The sequence below is a fragment of the Athene cunicularia genome (genome assembly GCF_003259725.1).
Source record: "Athene cunicularia isolate RWA chromosome 5 unlocalized genomic scaffold, athCun1 chr5_part1, whole genome shotgun sequence".
NCBI lineage: Eukaryota > Metazoa > Chordata > Aves > Strigiformes > Strigidae > Athene > Athene cunicularia.
In genome coordinates, this window is record NW_020799101.1 from 29,162,190 (window position 1) to 29,176,406 (window position 14,217).

A 14,217-nucleotide genomic window follows, 5' to 3' on the forward strand; every position below is an offset into this window, starting at 1 on the left:
TTAACAACTTGGGAGAAACAGCTTCCAGTAAACAGCGGTGAATCTACCATGTGGAAGCTGACTGTACAGTCAACAGCCCTAAATCTTTTTTTTGGGGCACCTCTGATACTTGTGCTTTCAATCATTCGGGGAAAAAAAATCTACAACTATTTAAACCAAAGAAATATTTTCAAAATACAGCTCTTCCAGATATGTAACACTTAAATTCTTCTATCAGCTGAAAATTACTTCCAAAAGCAATGGTAAAGTGTTACCAATCCGTTTACAAGCACGTCTGCATAATCCTGCACCTTAGCCATTTAAAAATGTAATACTTATTACCGCAACATATTACCCCCATAACAATGGGTTAGATTCATCCCAGGTGGCCTCAGTAAGGCCGGCTGTGGATTTCCAGGCTGTGGGGAGGAACCGCACAGCCTCCTTCCCCGTGAAGCAGCCCATCACCAGCATGGTCCACAGCAGGCTCACAGAGGCATAACAAGATGAGCCTACCAAGGACATGACTTGATTTACAGCATTTCCTGAAAGATGTCAGTTGTGTAAACGCTTATGAGTGGCCAGCTGGAATTTTATGTTCTTCCTTCAGAAAAGGAACAATAGCTCTGACACCTGCCTCTCTCAGTGTGTGTGTAGGAGAAAGCCTTTGTAAAAGAGGTGACGAAAGGAAGGTTTTAAGGTTCAGTTTGCTTGTGCCTGTGTTTGTGAAAAAGGCCTTCGTCTAACGACCCTAAAATTCATATTTTATGAGTTTGGAAACTTACAATCTTTCACTCCAAAACTGCTTGCTCAGGTAAGGCATTTTAACTAAGCGAGAACTTGTTCAACCATATAATTCTTCTACTCTAGGCAGAAGAATCTTAGCAGTTTTACGATGAAGAGGAGGTATTCTTCAAATGTTGTTCTGTATGCAGTGTATCAATTTAAGGTCACGTTCACTTAGAAATTTAAGAAGATTACATGGCTACTTTGGCTATGCAAGGGTTTTTTGAAAGCTTCTGCCTATCTGAAGAAAATTTTGTTTGAAAATGTGATAAAGAAAGGCAGTTTCTTGGCAAGGCAAAGGTTTTGTCACTAAAAAACTCTGTACCAGAAAGGTACTAAAAGATACTAAAATTCTGTGTTTCCTTTCTATCTGTACTAAAATTCTCATGTAAAATTTTCCAAATAATTCTCAGTACTTTCAACAAAGTTTTTCTGCCCAGTTGTCATGATCATGTCTTTGATACCCTTCAGTAGATCCCATTTATCTGTATTTCTTGTTTTTACAATTAAGACTCACTGTATGTCAGTCCCATTCAATTTTCCATATTCAGGTTGTCCTTTTACTGATGCTTGCTTCTGCTACTACACTTATTCTGAAACACCTTTCTGTTTCCTTTTATTCATCCACTCTAAAATGGTGTGTACATTTCTGGTTTCACTTCTCAAATCCTTCATGAAAATACTTTTTGTTACAGTGATGTCTGTAAGATTAAAAATACATAACTTATAAAGCAAGGTATTAGAAACTAGCAAACTGAAGAACTTGTCTAGCTGCAGTAAAAGACACAAATACTCATTCTCCTTGCTTCTTTCTTAGGTTCTTTTCATTGATACATCAACATAGCTTGTTTTAATTAGCTTGGAAATTCTTAACGGATGTTTTCAATTCTATATTTGGATTACTGATACAAAAAAACTTCAGTTGTGAATCATATGCTCCAGCAAAAACACTAAAAGACAGGCTTATTCCTCGCAAAACCAAGATTTTGTCTATTGATTTATAGGATTTTGTAAATACTACTACCCTTTTAATTCATTTGACCGATTTATCCATGGTTCAAAACCTCACCCTAGAAGCTGACAGATCACATAGTAAAATACCTAAAGACAAGCAAAATAATAACTGTAGATGCATTTTTACCTAGTAGGGCAGAATTAACAGCATCGTTTGTACTTAAGAGTGAGATCACACTATCTTTAGTCTAGACTTCCAAAGTTCCAAAAGATTCAGAATTGAAATGTCACATGAATGATTTTAAACTGTTCAGCTGTTAGGCACAATACTAGTATTTATGTACAGACAGCAGTTTAAATATTCAGCAGTTTAATACTATGCCTCAATGGCAACATAGCAGAACCTTCTGTTCTAATTACAGGAAATCACTTCTACTACTATGTTTTGAAGTAGTGAATTTGAGCTACTGACTTGCAATACTTTTCAGCACAAAAATACTCTGTAAGGTATTATAAGGTACTTTATTCACCAGTGAAAAGTAGCAACTAACTGTGCCCAAGACTATCCAGTTGTTCTGAATAGAAGAGACTAATATATTCAGCCGAAACTGCAAAGAATTAAAGTGGCAGATGGTAATTATTGATACTGGAAGTAAGCCTGGATAAAGGTCGTTGGAACTTCAGTTTAATGTCTGATCTATAAGGTGTTGCATTCACGACATAAAACTCTCTCATGTCTAGATGGGAATGTTGCTCATCATGGACACATTAGAGAAAAAAAAATTACTTCTGCTAAAGCACAAACACCAACTTTCCTTCAATATTTCTTTTTCAAGAAGAATTGATTAGGCCATGAGATAACCGTAGACCAGGATGGCATGTGGATCACCAGATGAAATTCCCTTTCCATATGTCTGTACAATGTCAGAGATGGAAGTCTGATTTCCATTTCACTATCTTTCAAATTGTTACTGACAAAGTGATGGCTATTAACTTGACATTTTATTCCACAATATTAACATGAGACACAGGATTGAATGCATGCGTCTGATTCTGACTTGGTACATGTGGAAGACAAAGAAAGAGAGACTGTAAATTAAATAAATAAATTCAGTTTGAGGTGTGAAGTTTTAAAAGTCCCCTGTGACTTAACTCCAGGAATCCAAGTAAAATGATCCCTCTAGCATATGCTATTCCTGCCCTTTCCCTAAAAGCAACTAACTCAAGGAGAAGAGAATGAAGGCCAGCTACACATGTCATTTGACAACTTCAAAGCACTGACAACTACAGTAATATACTGAATACTCTAAATGCATATACTGGACACTAGAAACCCGGTTATATAAGTATAGATACTATATAAGTATAGATACTAGATACTGAAATCATGCTCTTCATAATCTGTTGACAATATTTAAGACTGTCACAATAATAGACTTTCCCTGTTTTTAAATAATGGAAGACATCAGGAAAAGTACCAGTGTGTTGGCTTTAATATTACAGTAAATACATCATACTGATGTTTTCAGTTTAGAAATCTAGAGCTGATAAAAGACACTGAGAAAAAGCAAATTATCTACTCACGAACATGATATTTCTCCACACTGATCACAAAGATACCAAAACACTTCATTTGTACATTCCTTTTGTAACAAAGCATTAATCTAAATGCCGTAGTAATAGCAGCATGATTGGATGGCAAGGAAAAGTTACAAGTCTGAAGTAATAAAGGACAGACTGTTACCAATCTCTAACCTATGCTCTGTCTTGTCCATTTCACAAATTCATCCTCACACTAAAACCCTGAGCAGAATATAGTTGTTCTCGACTGCAGTGTTTAGTCCACCCACCAGGTCTGAGACCAGTGTTACGACAAAACTGTCAGTCAAGGAGTGTTCCCAGAATCCCAAACTGTGGTAGATATTAAACAACTTCCCCAGGTTTTAATTTTTTTCATGAAAATCACTTTTCTGTGTACTGATGACCGTTTGTTTAGAATGGCTGTAAAAACTGTGAACTTATGTGCAACTGAGCGGGACATGATCCTGGAAGTGTGGGATGCTTAATTACATATGAAGAGGAAATTACACTGGTTTTCTTTTTTTTCCCTTTATACAAAGGTTTGCTTTACCATTTCAAACTCTGTTATCCTGAGCCATCTACTATTTCCGTGATTTTAGGTTTATTTATTAAACATATTTTTACCTCCTCTTCTAATATTCTTTAAATCCTTACTGCTTCTATCATCAACTCACTGACAGACAAGTCCATTACAGAGTTAAGACAATCTTCTCAAGAGTGCTTTTTACCTGAGACAACTAAGTCAGATTTCAATGTTCTAAGCATTATGCCCAATGCCTTAACCAGTTTCATGCTTATTTCTCTGAAGCTGGAATGGAAAAGTAGAAAATCTTTTCAGTAATACAGCAATTATTGTAGAAAGGAACATGTCCAGAATATATATATATATATATATATATATATATATATTTTAAAGATATATGCATATATATATTTCTAGAGTACACCATTATTCTTTTAACCTACAAGACTTTAGGTTCTGATGTTATGCTCTAAACTGTTACACAAAAAAACCCAAAACTTAATTCAAATATTTACTTGCAGAACAAAAATATCCAGATCCAAAAATTATAGTCATGAACAAACTGTCCAAATGCACACTGGAAGCAGAACTTAAGAATACTATTCCATACAATTTTGAATGAAGGAGAATGCCTACTATGGGCAAATGTTATCAAGATTTCTATCCTTTTCAAGGACATTAATTACACAATTAACTTCAAGCTCTTCAAAAAGCAATGAACTTCACCACCACACTGAGAGTTAAATAGATCAGAGTAATACTCAGGCAGTAACACTCACAGCCACTAGATAAGAAAGTACATTTAGTATTTTTCAGTACCATTCTTTACTGTTTATTGAAAGCAATACTGTTCCAGTAGGCCTTCCCTGATGGAGAAGAAGTGGCCCAATTATAAAGACATCAGTTACTAAATAAGTGGTCTCAGACATCTCCAGAAAATGAAAAAACACAAGTTACACACATATATGCAAACATTCCTCCTATTTTCCAGGTATTTTAGAATATTATTTACTATTTCCATCAGGAGAAACCCCCTACTGTTAGCTAACTGTCTTAAGATTCTGAAAGTCAGATGTATCATATGTCATATTTACTACTCATAATGTTGGATCAGTACTTGTTGGAATGTCCTGTGGAAATTTTTTAAGGTACTTCTCAGTGGAGAAAGAAGGCAAAACCTTGTATCCTCCAATTTAAGCTGAATACTGTCATTTGTTTATTTATAGAAATGACAGAATAATAGTTTTAGTAAATGCTTATTTAAAGAGATCTCATTGTTTTTCTAAGATTGTACAGAGAATGCAATATATTAGAAGAGCTTAGGCATCAGAAATATTTAAAATCCCTTAAGTCTTCTATAGCAATCACTGTAAACCACTATAAAACTTATATACAATAAAATGAAAAATTTCATAAACAGAATCTGAATTCTTGCAGAATGTCCTTCTCTCCCATCCTCCATTGCTTGCACAAAAGATGCCACAGCACTATGAAAACATGTTTAAAAAGTCCTAAGGGAAAAGTTTCCTAGGGTCTTTGAAATTCCTCCTTTTCCTATTTCTTTACAGATTTCTAACACCAACACTGTTCCTGTAGTTTCTCAAACAAAGCAAAAAGAAAAATACCCTCTAGATATAATCTTTAGATTTCCTATTATACTTCTTAGGTTCCTTTTGGCTTTTGAAATAAATGCAAACTGAAATCTAGTTATATTACCAACTGTATTTTAATTTTAATCAATCTTTCAGCATGAAGTAGATGGTATTTGCACTATTGCCCATACTTAAAAGAATCATATAGGGATATGATTTAATGAATGAAGTAACCTGAAAATACTTTTTGTTTGGTCATATTTTGTCTACTTGTGTTTTTATTTAACTTGTAGACACAAAAAAAAAAAGCATTGCTTCAGGTTCCTATCTGTATGATAAAAAGCATAGAGCAAGGAGCTACTACCTATCTATATGAAAAATTTACTGCAACGTAAACCATGCCTCCATTTCTCCCTTTTCAGGCAAATACTTGCTTACAATTATTCCAAACTAGGTATTCCATAGTTTTCACAGGAAAATCAAGCTGGAGTTTAGAACACTTTTTATGTGATAATTTTGATTAAGCAGTTAGACTTTTGGACATGGATGAATCCAGCTCTTCAGAGATACAGGGTCTTATTATTGCCAGGGTAGAAACTTAACTTTGAGCTAGTCTGCTTACTTTAACAGACTTAACTATGAAACCAAGTGTTGCTCTACCACCTACTTCCTAAATTAAGAGCTATGTGGCACCTACTTCCTAAATTAAGAGCTATTTTCCACCATGCAAGTGACAAGGGATATCAGTTCAAATTGTGTCTCCTGCATATAAGTCTTTTCCTGTATTTTTGCTTCATTGTTATCCTTGGCTCTTTGGCCATCATCTCTAAGATCATTCTTGCTATGTAGAATTATGGCAGGAAAACATCAGAACATTTCATGTAATCCTAGCCAAGAGTCACTCTACAAACTACTCTCTAGGAAGCAGTGAATATCAACGCAAATTGTCTGGCATCAGAATCTGAAAATATACTCGGCACAACCACCTCTGTTATTTCTAGAAACAGGAATCTTGAATTTTTCTGTAAGTTTTAGCCTGCTGCATGCCAAGATGTTAAGTTATTGGCTTGCTCTGCTACATATTCTTTGCTTAATATGCACTGCAAAAATCAACACTTTTCAACACACTCTACCTCAATCACCTTTGCTTACTACTGATGGTAATAAAGGGTCATGGACCCTATGCCAGAAGTTTCTATTCTGCACGGTGTCCCTGAACTGCTTGCACCAATTTGAATAAGCATGTTTTGTATTTAAAATGCTCTTACAGATATTAAGTTTGGCAACTGGTAAGTACTATAGCCCTCTGTAATAATTAATGTCTACAAAATTATGATAGGTAACAATACCTTAGTCTTGAAGTACTTACTGTATTCAACACATGCACTATTTTGGAGGACTTAAACTCAGAGCAAAAAGATTTGTGAAAAGGCATATGACCTTCTTCCCACTACAATGGCCATCCCCTAATTAAGCAATGCATCTGATAGTCATTAACAGGAATGAGATAATGAATCACTTTCTCTCTTCTTTGTTAATTTGCTGTAACCAAGCGGCTAATGGATGTCAGAGCTGAGTGATTGCACTGATTATAGTGATTTATAGTTGCAACAAAACAATTTAAAACCATTCTGATTATTCATGTTAAAGATGCTTTATGTTTTGTTTACTAAATGTTTTATGTTCCCCCCATGCCCCTCCACACACAATGAGACAGGTCTTCCTGGAAAACTTGAAAGTTCTAAGTTTTTTTTATTGTTTCAGAGTAAGGCATTTCATTTTGTTTATAAAAAAAAAAAAGTTTACCCAGTAGAAATGAAAAGCCTTAGGGTGGAAAGAAAACTTCAGTGGTGCCTAGTTCAAAAGAAGACGGAAATAAGAGGAAATAAGGCAAACTTCAAGCCACTTACCTTAGGGCTCCCAGTCCCTTCCTCATTCTCTGCAGACACATCAGTAGCCAGTATCTCTGCTTTGATGATATCCAGAGCCCTAAGAATCCAGCTGTGTTGCCGTTTGATTTGCCTCTGTAGTTCCTTCCATTGACTTGCAATCATCTGCAGCATGTCCTTCAGTCCTTCTCCAAAACGAAGGGGAAAAAAAGTAAAAGCTGTAAACTCAATTGCATCTTTAAATATTATTCTTTATTCAAAGAATTAGTAGGTTATTTAAAAGAATTAATGCAAAAGTAATTTTAATGTAATTTCTCAGCAATAAATCCAAGCATTACTATTGTTCATACTGCAAAACAATGCTATAGAGTCAAAACATTTCTTTTAGCCACCATGTTAAATTTTGACTTTGTTTCAGATGACCATTTCAAGAACAAATACCCACATAAACTGTGATTTCTATGCAGTAGGGAATGCTATGATACTCTCACCGTCTAATATCTAGTCGTTATCTTTAAACATTTCATAATCTTCCAAATACATTTTTCTTACCTCCAACTCCTGTATAGATTTTCTGTAGTTTACACATTACTATTTTCAAAGTACATGATAACATGCACTACCTTTCTCCGCTACGGCTTCTATACTTTTTTAGAACTATACATAGGAGTCACTGATTCTGTATAGCTTTCACATTACACAGATCTGTCTGATGCTGTGCAACAATAGAGGCACAATGTATAACATGATCAGAAAAGAGTAGACTAAAGGATAACTTCAACCTGGATGAAAAGCATGTTAAGTAGGCCAAAATTAAGATGGCATTCTGTAGCAGTATATGCTGATTAAAATCCTATTATCATACAAATCACGCAAACATCTAAAAATATAGGGGGTGGTGGGGATAGAGAAAGGAAAATCAGTATATCTCTCCCCCTCCTCTTGATTTAAGGCCTCTGCAGAAAAAGGCAAGCCTAACCAAAGGGAAAAGGTAGTTTTAATTTTAATCTATTCCTCATAAATATACTAGATTTGATGTAAGAATTCATTTAAGTGGCAAAATAAAGCTTTACCAATGCAATTACCCATGCAGAGTATGTAAAAATATATATATATTAGAAATCCTAATTCATTATCTTAATGTTATTTCCATAGCACCTACATCAAAGAATGTGTCAGTGTGAAGTTTTCAGTGATGTGATTTCAATTGAAACTCAGCTGAGCAGCAAGACCAAAATAAAATGAACAGACTATTTGCAGGCAGTATTTCATTTTATAAGTATCACTGCATTGTATGCAGTATATGAAACATTTATAAATCTTGAAGGTCAATCTGATAATGTAAATATTAATAATACATAAGGAAGTGAATATATGCAGTAATTTACAGCAATGCTTCTTCATTCTTTAATAGTCTGGAGACATAAAGACTTGCAATATTTCAGAAGGATTTACCTGATTTGTGAGATACAATAAGCTCAAGAAGTTGACGTCCTTCTTCTACCACTGCTTCTTTTAAAGCACAGTGGCTATCTACATTCAACTTAAAACTCTGAAAAAAAGAAAAGAAAGAAAAAGAGAGAAAAAAAAAAACTCAGTATCAGACACTGGAGAAGCAGTTATCATAAAACACACGTAGAAAATTACTTGCTGCTTTTTATCAAGAACCACATCCCCATTTAACCCAATAGCCAAACTAATTTGCGATACTAAAAGCTATTGATATTTTGGATCTGGGCTCAAAATGTTTCCATTAGATCAGCAAAGTGCATCTGTGTTGAAACAGCTGACAAATCTAGAAATTCATTAGGTTTTATGAAAAGTCACAACCCGTAGGCTATATCTGGAGTAACAGTGTTCTATAAAATACACTAAATTTATTCCACCACATATGAGCTCTGTTTTTTTCAGATTTCTTTGAAATGTTGGTGATAGCACTATTTATGAAACCATAAAAAAATTACAGCATTGAATATATTGGCCTTATGTGCACTCATACAAATCTATTAATATTGTGTTTCAGAGTTAACTCTCATATCCGTTTTCAAAGAACAAATCAGACTGCTTTAGATCTCTGCATTCTTAATTTGCAAAGCAAGTATTTTTCATCCTTTTTTCACTAATATTTTTACTAGTTTACAAAGAATCTCTGCTTTAACAGTGATTAAAATTCTTTATTTTAAATTTATTTTTTATTATTACAAATTGCATTAAAATCTAGTAACAGAAAGAGGAAATGTTATGCCATTTCACACACCACTGATAACTCGGATAAACTTGTGAATTCTTTGACAGAGCTTCTCACTCATACTTGTGTGTAAGAAAGAGAAACAAAATACAATAAAGAAATGGGTACTTGCTGTATTTAATCATATATCATCTGCAGCCCTGAACACACACATGCAACTCTTGTTCTCTTTGAAATGCCTATGGAATGAACGAAAACAATATTTGACCCCTTGGAGGAAAAGAGTTTTGCCTTCTCTTGGGAATGAGTTAACTGGCAGAGATGAAAGGAGACTTTGCAAGTGCACATTTGTAGCTTCTGTTTTTTATAAGACTTATAGTTCTCCAAATACTAGTCAGCATGCTAGCACCAAAGGAGCAGACACCACAAAATACTCAAAGGCCCTCGTTTCTTGTGGAAGCAACCATTTCTTTTCTTTCCTAACTCCTGTAGTCAGGCTGATTGGCGTAGCAGAAAATAATATTGCCAGAACTTTAATGAAATTATGGTTTTTTACTGTATTTGTCATGGTTGAAAGAGGCACATTGCTCAGACAGACTCTTAACACTCAGGCAGCAGTGTACCTGACAGTTTGTGACAGAATGTTTTTGAGTATTCTCCATTCAAATAAAGAACAATAAACAGGAATTTTGCTACCTTCAGCATTTTGTCTAGCCAAATTTTCCTTGTACGGGCATCTGAATATATTGTTTTGTACCAGCTGTTGACAACTGGGTCAGTCAAGAGAAGTTTAAAAGGAAAAAGGATGCTTAGTTTATGTCTGGCCCTTTCTTAAATCTGGAGTTTTATGAACTCAAATCTAGAAGTTCTTTTTCCTTCATAAGAGCACGTCTGAACAAGCACTGACAATATTTAATTTACTGTTTACTTAAAACAGGCTTGTACTGAATAGTTTGTAATCATGCACTTCACAGGAAATGCACTATGCGTGTGCCTCACACAGCAAAAGAGAACCTAAAGGACCTGAGAGTAGGTTGTGTAATTTCATATAATTGAAGTTGAGTATAGATGCAGCTGGATGTGGCACTGTCTCGAGATGATGTGGATGTGTTTGATAGGAAAATTGGAAAAGATGAGGTATTCTTTTTCATTAGGAAAAAAAAAGACACTTGCTGTCCTAGAAAGGATTCATTTAATGTAACGCACCAGATACTACAATACAGCTTGATTTTCAGGTGCACCTATTAACCAGTAATAATGTTAAACTGAAGAAGCAAAATATGATGAATAAAGATGGGGCCAAACTTTTGGGGTTTGACTAGCAATATTCTCCTTGTGCAAAATTCTGATTTTATGGATAAATGATGCATGGCACAAATACCGTGAACATACATGAAATTTAGCAGAAATAAACTCTTATCAGCACAGAGGCATCAAAAAGAGGGAACCATTCATATGAGTATAAATACAAACAGAAGTGAAGGGAACTGTCAGTTGATGTAGTGAAGTATGAGTTTTGGCTTTAGAGTTATATATGTATATATAATTTCTTTTGAGTGCTAATTTCCTAACAAAAAGAAAAACGTGGACAAGGAACACCAGACAGAATAGCCCTTAATCAGTGCATCAGTGCTCTTGGTTCCTAATACCTGCAGGGCTGAAAATATGACACATGAAAAGGCAGACAGTTGAAGATGTGGCAAGTATTACATGTATATGCAATGGAGAGATACAAATTTGCACAGCTGAAGATAAAATCAGACCAAATATTTGGAAGGGAGGAGGACCTTCAAACACAGAGGTCCTTCCCATCCTGTATATTTCCTGTTCCCTACTATTTACTTATGACATTTGGAAAATTGTAACTCTAACAGCGTGTGACCTGGGTACTCTGCTCCCCTCCTCCTCTGATCTTCCCTGATAATGAATGGAGCCTTTGCATCTGAGAGAAGAAAGGAGAAGAGGAGGGAAGTCAATTAATCAAAGCCATTTTTCCAGACACATTTGCAGCTATGGAGCAGTCTAAATATCACACATGAGCACATATACATTATGGAAAATGCATGTGCACTGGCCTGACAGCAGCTTTTTAAACAACACATTAATGTCATCCCTAGCACTACAGTGTATATAATATACTTTACAAGCTGCAACAAGCAAAATTTCCTTCTAAAGTTCTCTGCACTTTTCCCAGTCACCATGTACCTATATATAAATATCAGCTGTTCTTACTTAGCAAGAAATGAAAAGTGAGGCAGGAATCATGTAGTTTTATTAAAGCTACACAACTAACTGTAAACAAACAGGAATAAAGACTCCAAAACCAGGCGTGCTATTTGCTGTTGACCGCATGGGGCAAATGAAGCTGTTCCCTGACTTTTACAAAACTGATTGATCCATCAGACAGCAATACTGCAGAACCTGCATGAGGAAAAAAGCAGCACCTCCTGGATCTTATCGGGCTCTGAACACACTAAAAATAAGAGAGTGCTTTTCAAGCATGTAATAATCTGTTCCTCTCAGCTTATTTGTCTGTAAAACTGGGGGGTGAGAAAAATTATTTGAAAAAAATATTTATTTCATGTTCCCCATAGGATTTATTTTATGGTTGTAGATACTTAGATTTAGGAAACTTCTGTTGAGTAGGTATCCTACAGTATGTATGTAATGAGCTCTGATATACAAACTTTCACTGTTTTTCAACCCTCTGTTCTTAGCAAATCCTTATTGTTTGGTTAAAAATAAAAACAAACAAACAAAAAAAAAAACCCAACCCAAATAAAACCCACAAAACCAACTGGGTCTTGACCTATTCATGTCTACAGTAAGTACAATCAACTATCAAATATTTTTGCTTTCAGACACATGGACTTTGTCTAAACAAGTATTTTTTTTAAGTTATGATGTGTCCTACTAATTATTTCAAGTGTATTTTCTGTCTCTGAAACACAAATAAGCGACTAAGTATCATGTGGGCCTACAGTGTATGCATAAAAATAGATTAGTTTAAATGACACAGCAGTTTACACCTATTGCCAGATTAAGACACCGTATTAAAAAAAAAAAAATATTCTCAGTCAATCATTCTATTAGCATGTGTGGTGCGCTGGGGTACCCCTGAGACTTAATGTTCTTGAGGTTAATTTTTGATGTGTTTAAATACCTTTGAGGAAAATATCTCTGCTTCTAGAGCATTTATTTTTTTAGAGCAATGGTACAGACAATTAAAATTATGAAAAAACCTATGATTTTAGAATTTGAAATAGAAAGGTTAATTTAAAGTTTCCTAATAGTCATTTGCATTTTTGGAGAAAACCACAATATTAGTAAAATATGGACTTCTATATTTAGGTACAGTTGAATATATATTTTGGCTAAAAATGTAGGACTATTAATTATAACATTCACTGGGATAGATATAATTCAACTGTGAGATTTAGAGTGGTGGGAACAGTTTCTGATAAAAAAGAAATGGGATGCTTTGACTAAGACAATCCTGGAAGGAAAAACAAACTCCCACAAATATTATCAGCAACGTTATGTTTTGGATGGGGAGACAGTTTCCACATGCAGTAAAGTTCTAAGAAAATGGAGCAACAAATGTGTGTCACTTATGTATTATATTTATGCTATCTACCAGTAATCTCTAAGAAAAAAGATGTTGAAAATTTGATTTTAATTTTTTTTTAATTAACATATTTATCTTGTCTTAAAGGAAATATGAATTATAACAATTACTGAATATTTATTCTTATATTCTTAATATACAGTTACTTTTGCAACTGTACAGGTCCTGGCCCAGTTACCTCCTAATAGCTTGCTATGACAGAATAACAAGATATCAAATGCTGAGTTCAACCTTTGGTTATGGAAAGGTCACTGCTTTTTTTTTTTTTTTTTTTAAGGAGTTCTGATCACACAGAAAGTCTCTGTGTGGTCACTCCATATTATTTACGTACTCAAGTTAACAACTTAATAAGCCATGTAATAATGCAGTGGTATTTTCATTCTCAAACACTACCTGCCAATGACAATCAGTAAATCAAAAATATAACTACCATGTAAGATGCCCTTATAATAACATGGAAATGGTCATATATTTAGCATTCTAATGACATAATACTAAATACATAATTAATTGGTCAATGATTATATAAAATGGATATTCATATGCAATTTGTAAATGGAAAAAGATCCTATCTTCTATGAAATAGTGCATTTCATGCATTACATCTACAAATATATCATCAAACTATTTGACTTTTAAACAATTGGGAAATATTTCAGAAAGCCTTACATTCTTCATCAGGTATATAAAGCCTACTTAGTATTAGAAATCACTAGGATATGTTTTCCTGGGAATTAAATGTTACATGTGAAATGGTTCCAGTCAATGTCTCCTTCCTTCATCTTTTCCATAAAACCTAGGTGACTATAAAGAATTTTTAAATTTCTTCTTTTCTTTTCAGCTCTATATCTGAGTGACACTCCACCTGTTAAACAGAACACAAGCACTATGGAAATGCTTTATGCAGCCTCATAGCCAAGGCTGATTTTTACCATAATAGCAGGGATTCTATGATACCTTTGCTTTTTAAGGACAACATGGTGAAACCTCCTCTGAAGCTGCAGGACCCACTAAAGGTCTTTTTCTTCTCTTCCTGAGACTGAGAACATACTCTCCCTATAGCAATGATGGCCAAGGGGCCAATTATCACCACTTGT

General features: G+C 34.5%; 1 protein-coding gene across 3 annotated transcripts in view; it reads right to left on the reverse strand.

Moving 5' to 3' along the window:
* Positions 1–14,217, reverse strand: part of AKAP6 (A-kinase anchoring protein 6) — a 287,672-nt gene that overhangs the window by 138,129 nt on the left and 135,326 nt on the right. For 2 of the 3 annotated variants that reach the window (XM_026849464.1, XM_026849465.1), the window contains 2 exons: positions 8,760–8,856; positions 7,326–7,492 (listed from right to left, as the gene is read on the reverse strand). In XM_026849464.1, the coding sequence (XP_026705265.1) occupies positions 7,326–7,492; positions 8,760–8,856 (264 nt within the window). The remainder of the gene's footprint in view (positions 1–7,325; positions 7,493–8,759; positions 8,857–14,217) is intronic. The other variant, XM_026849466.1, reaches the window with a different exon arrangement.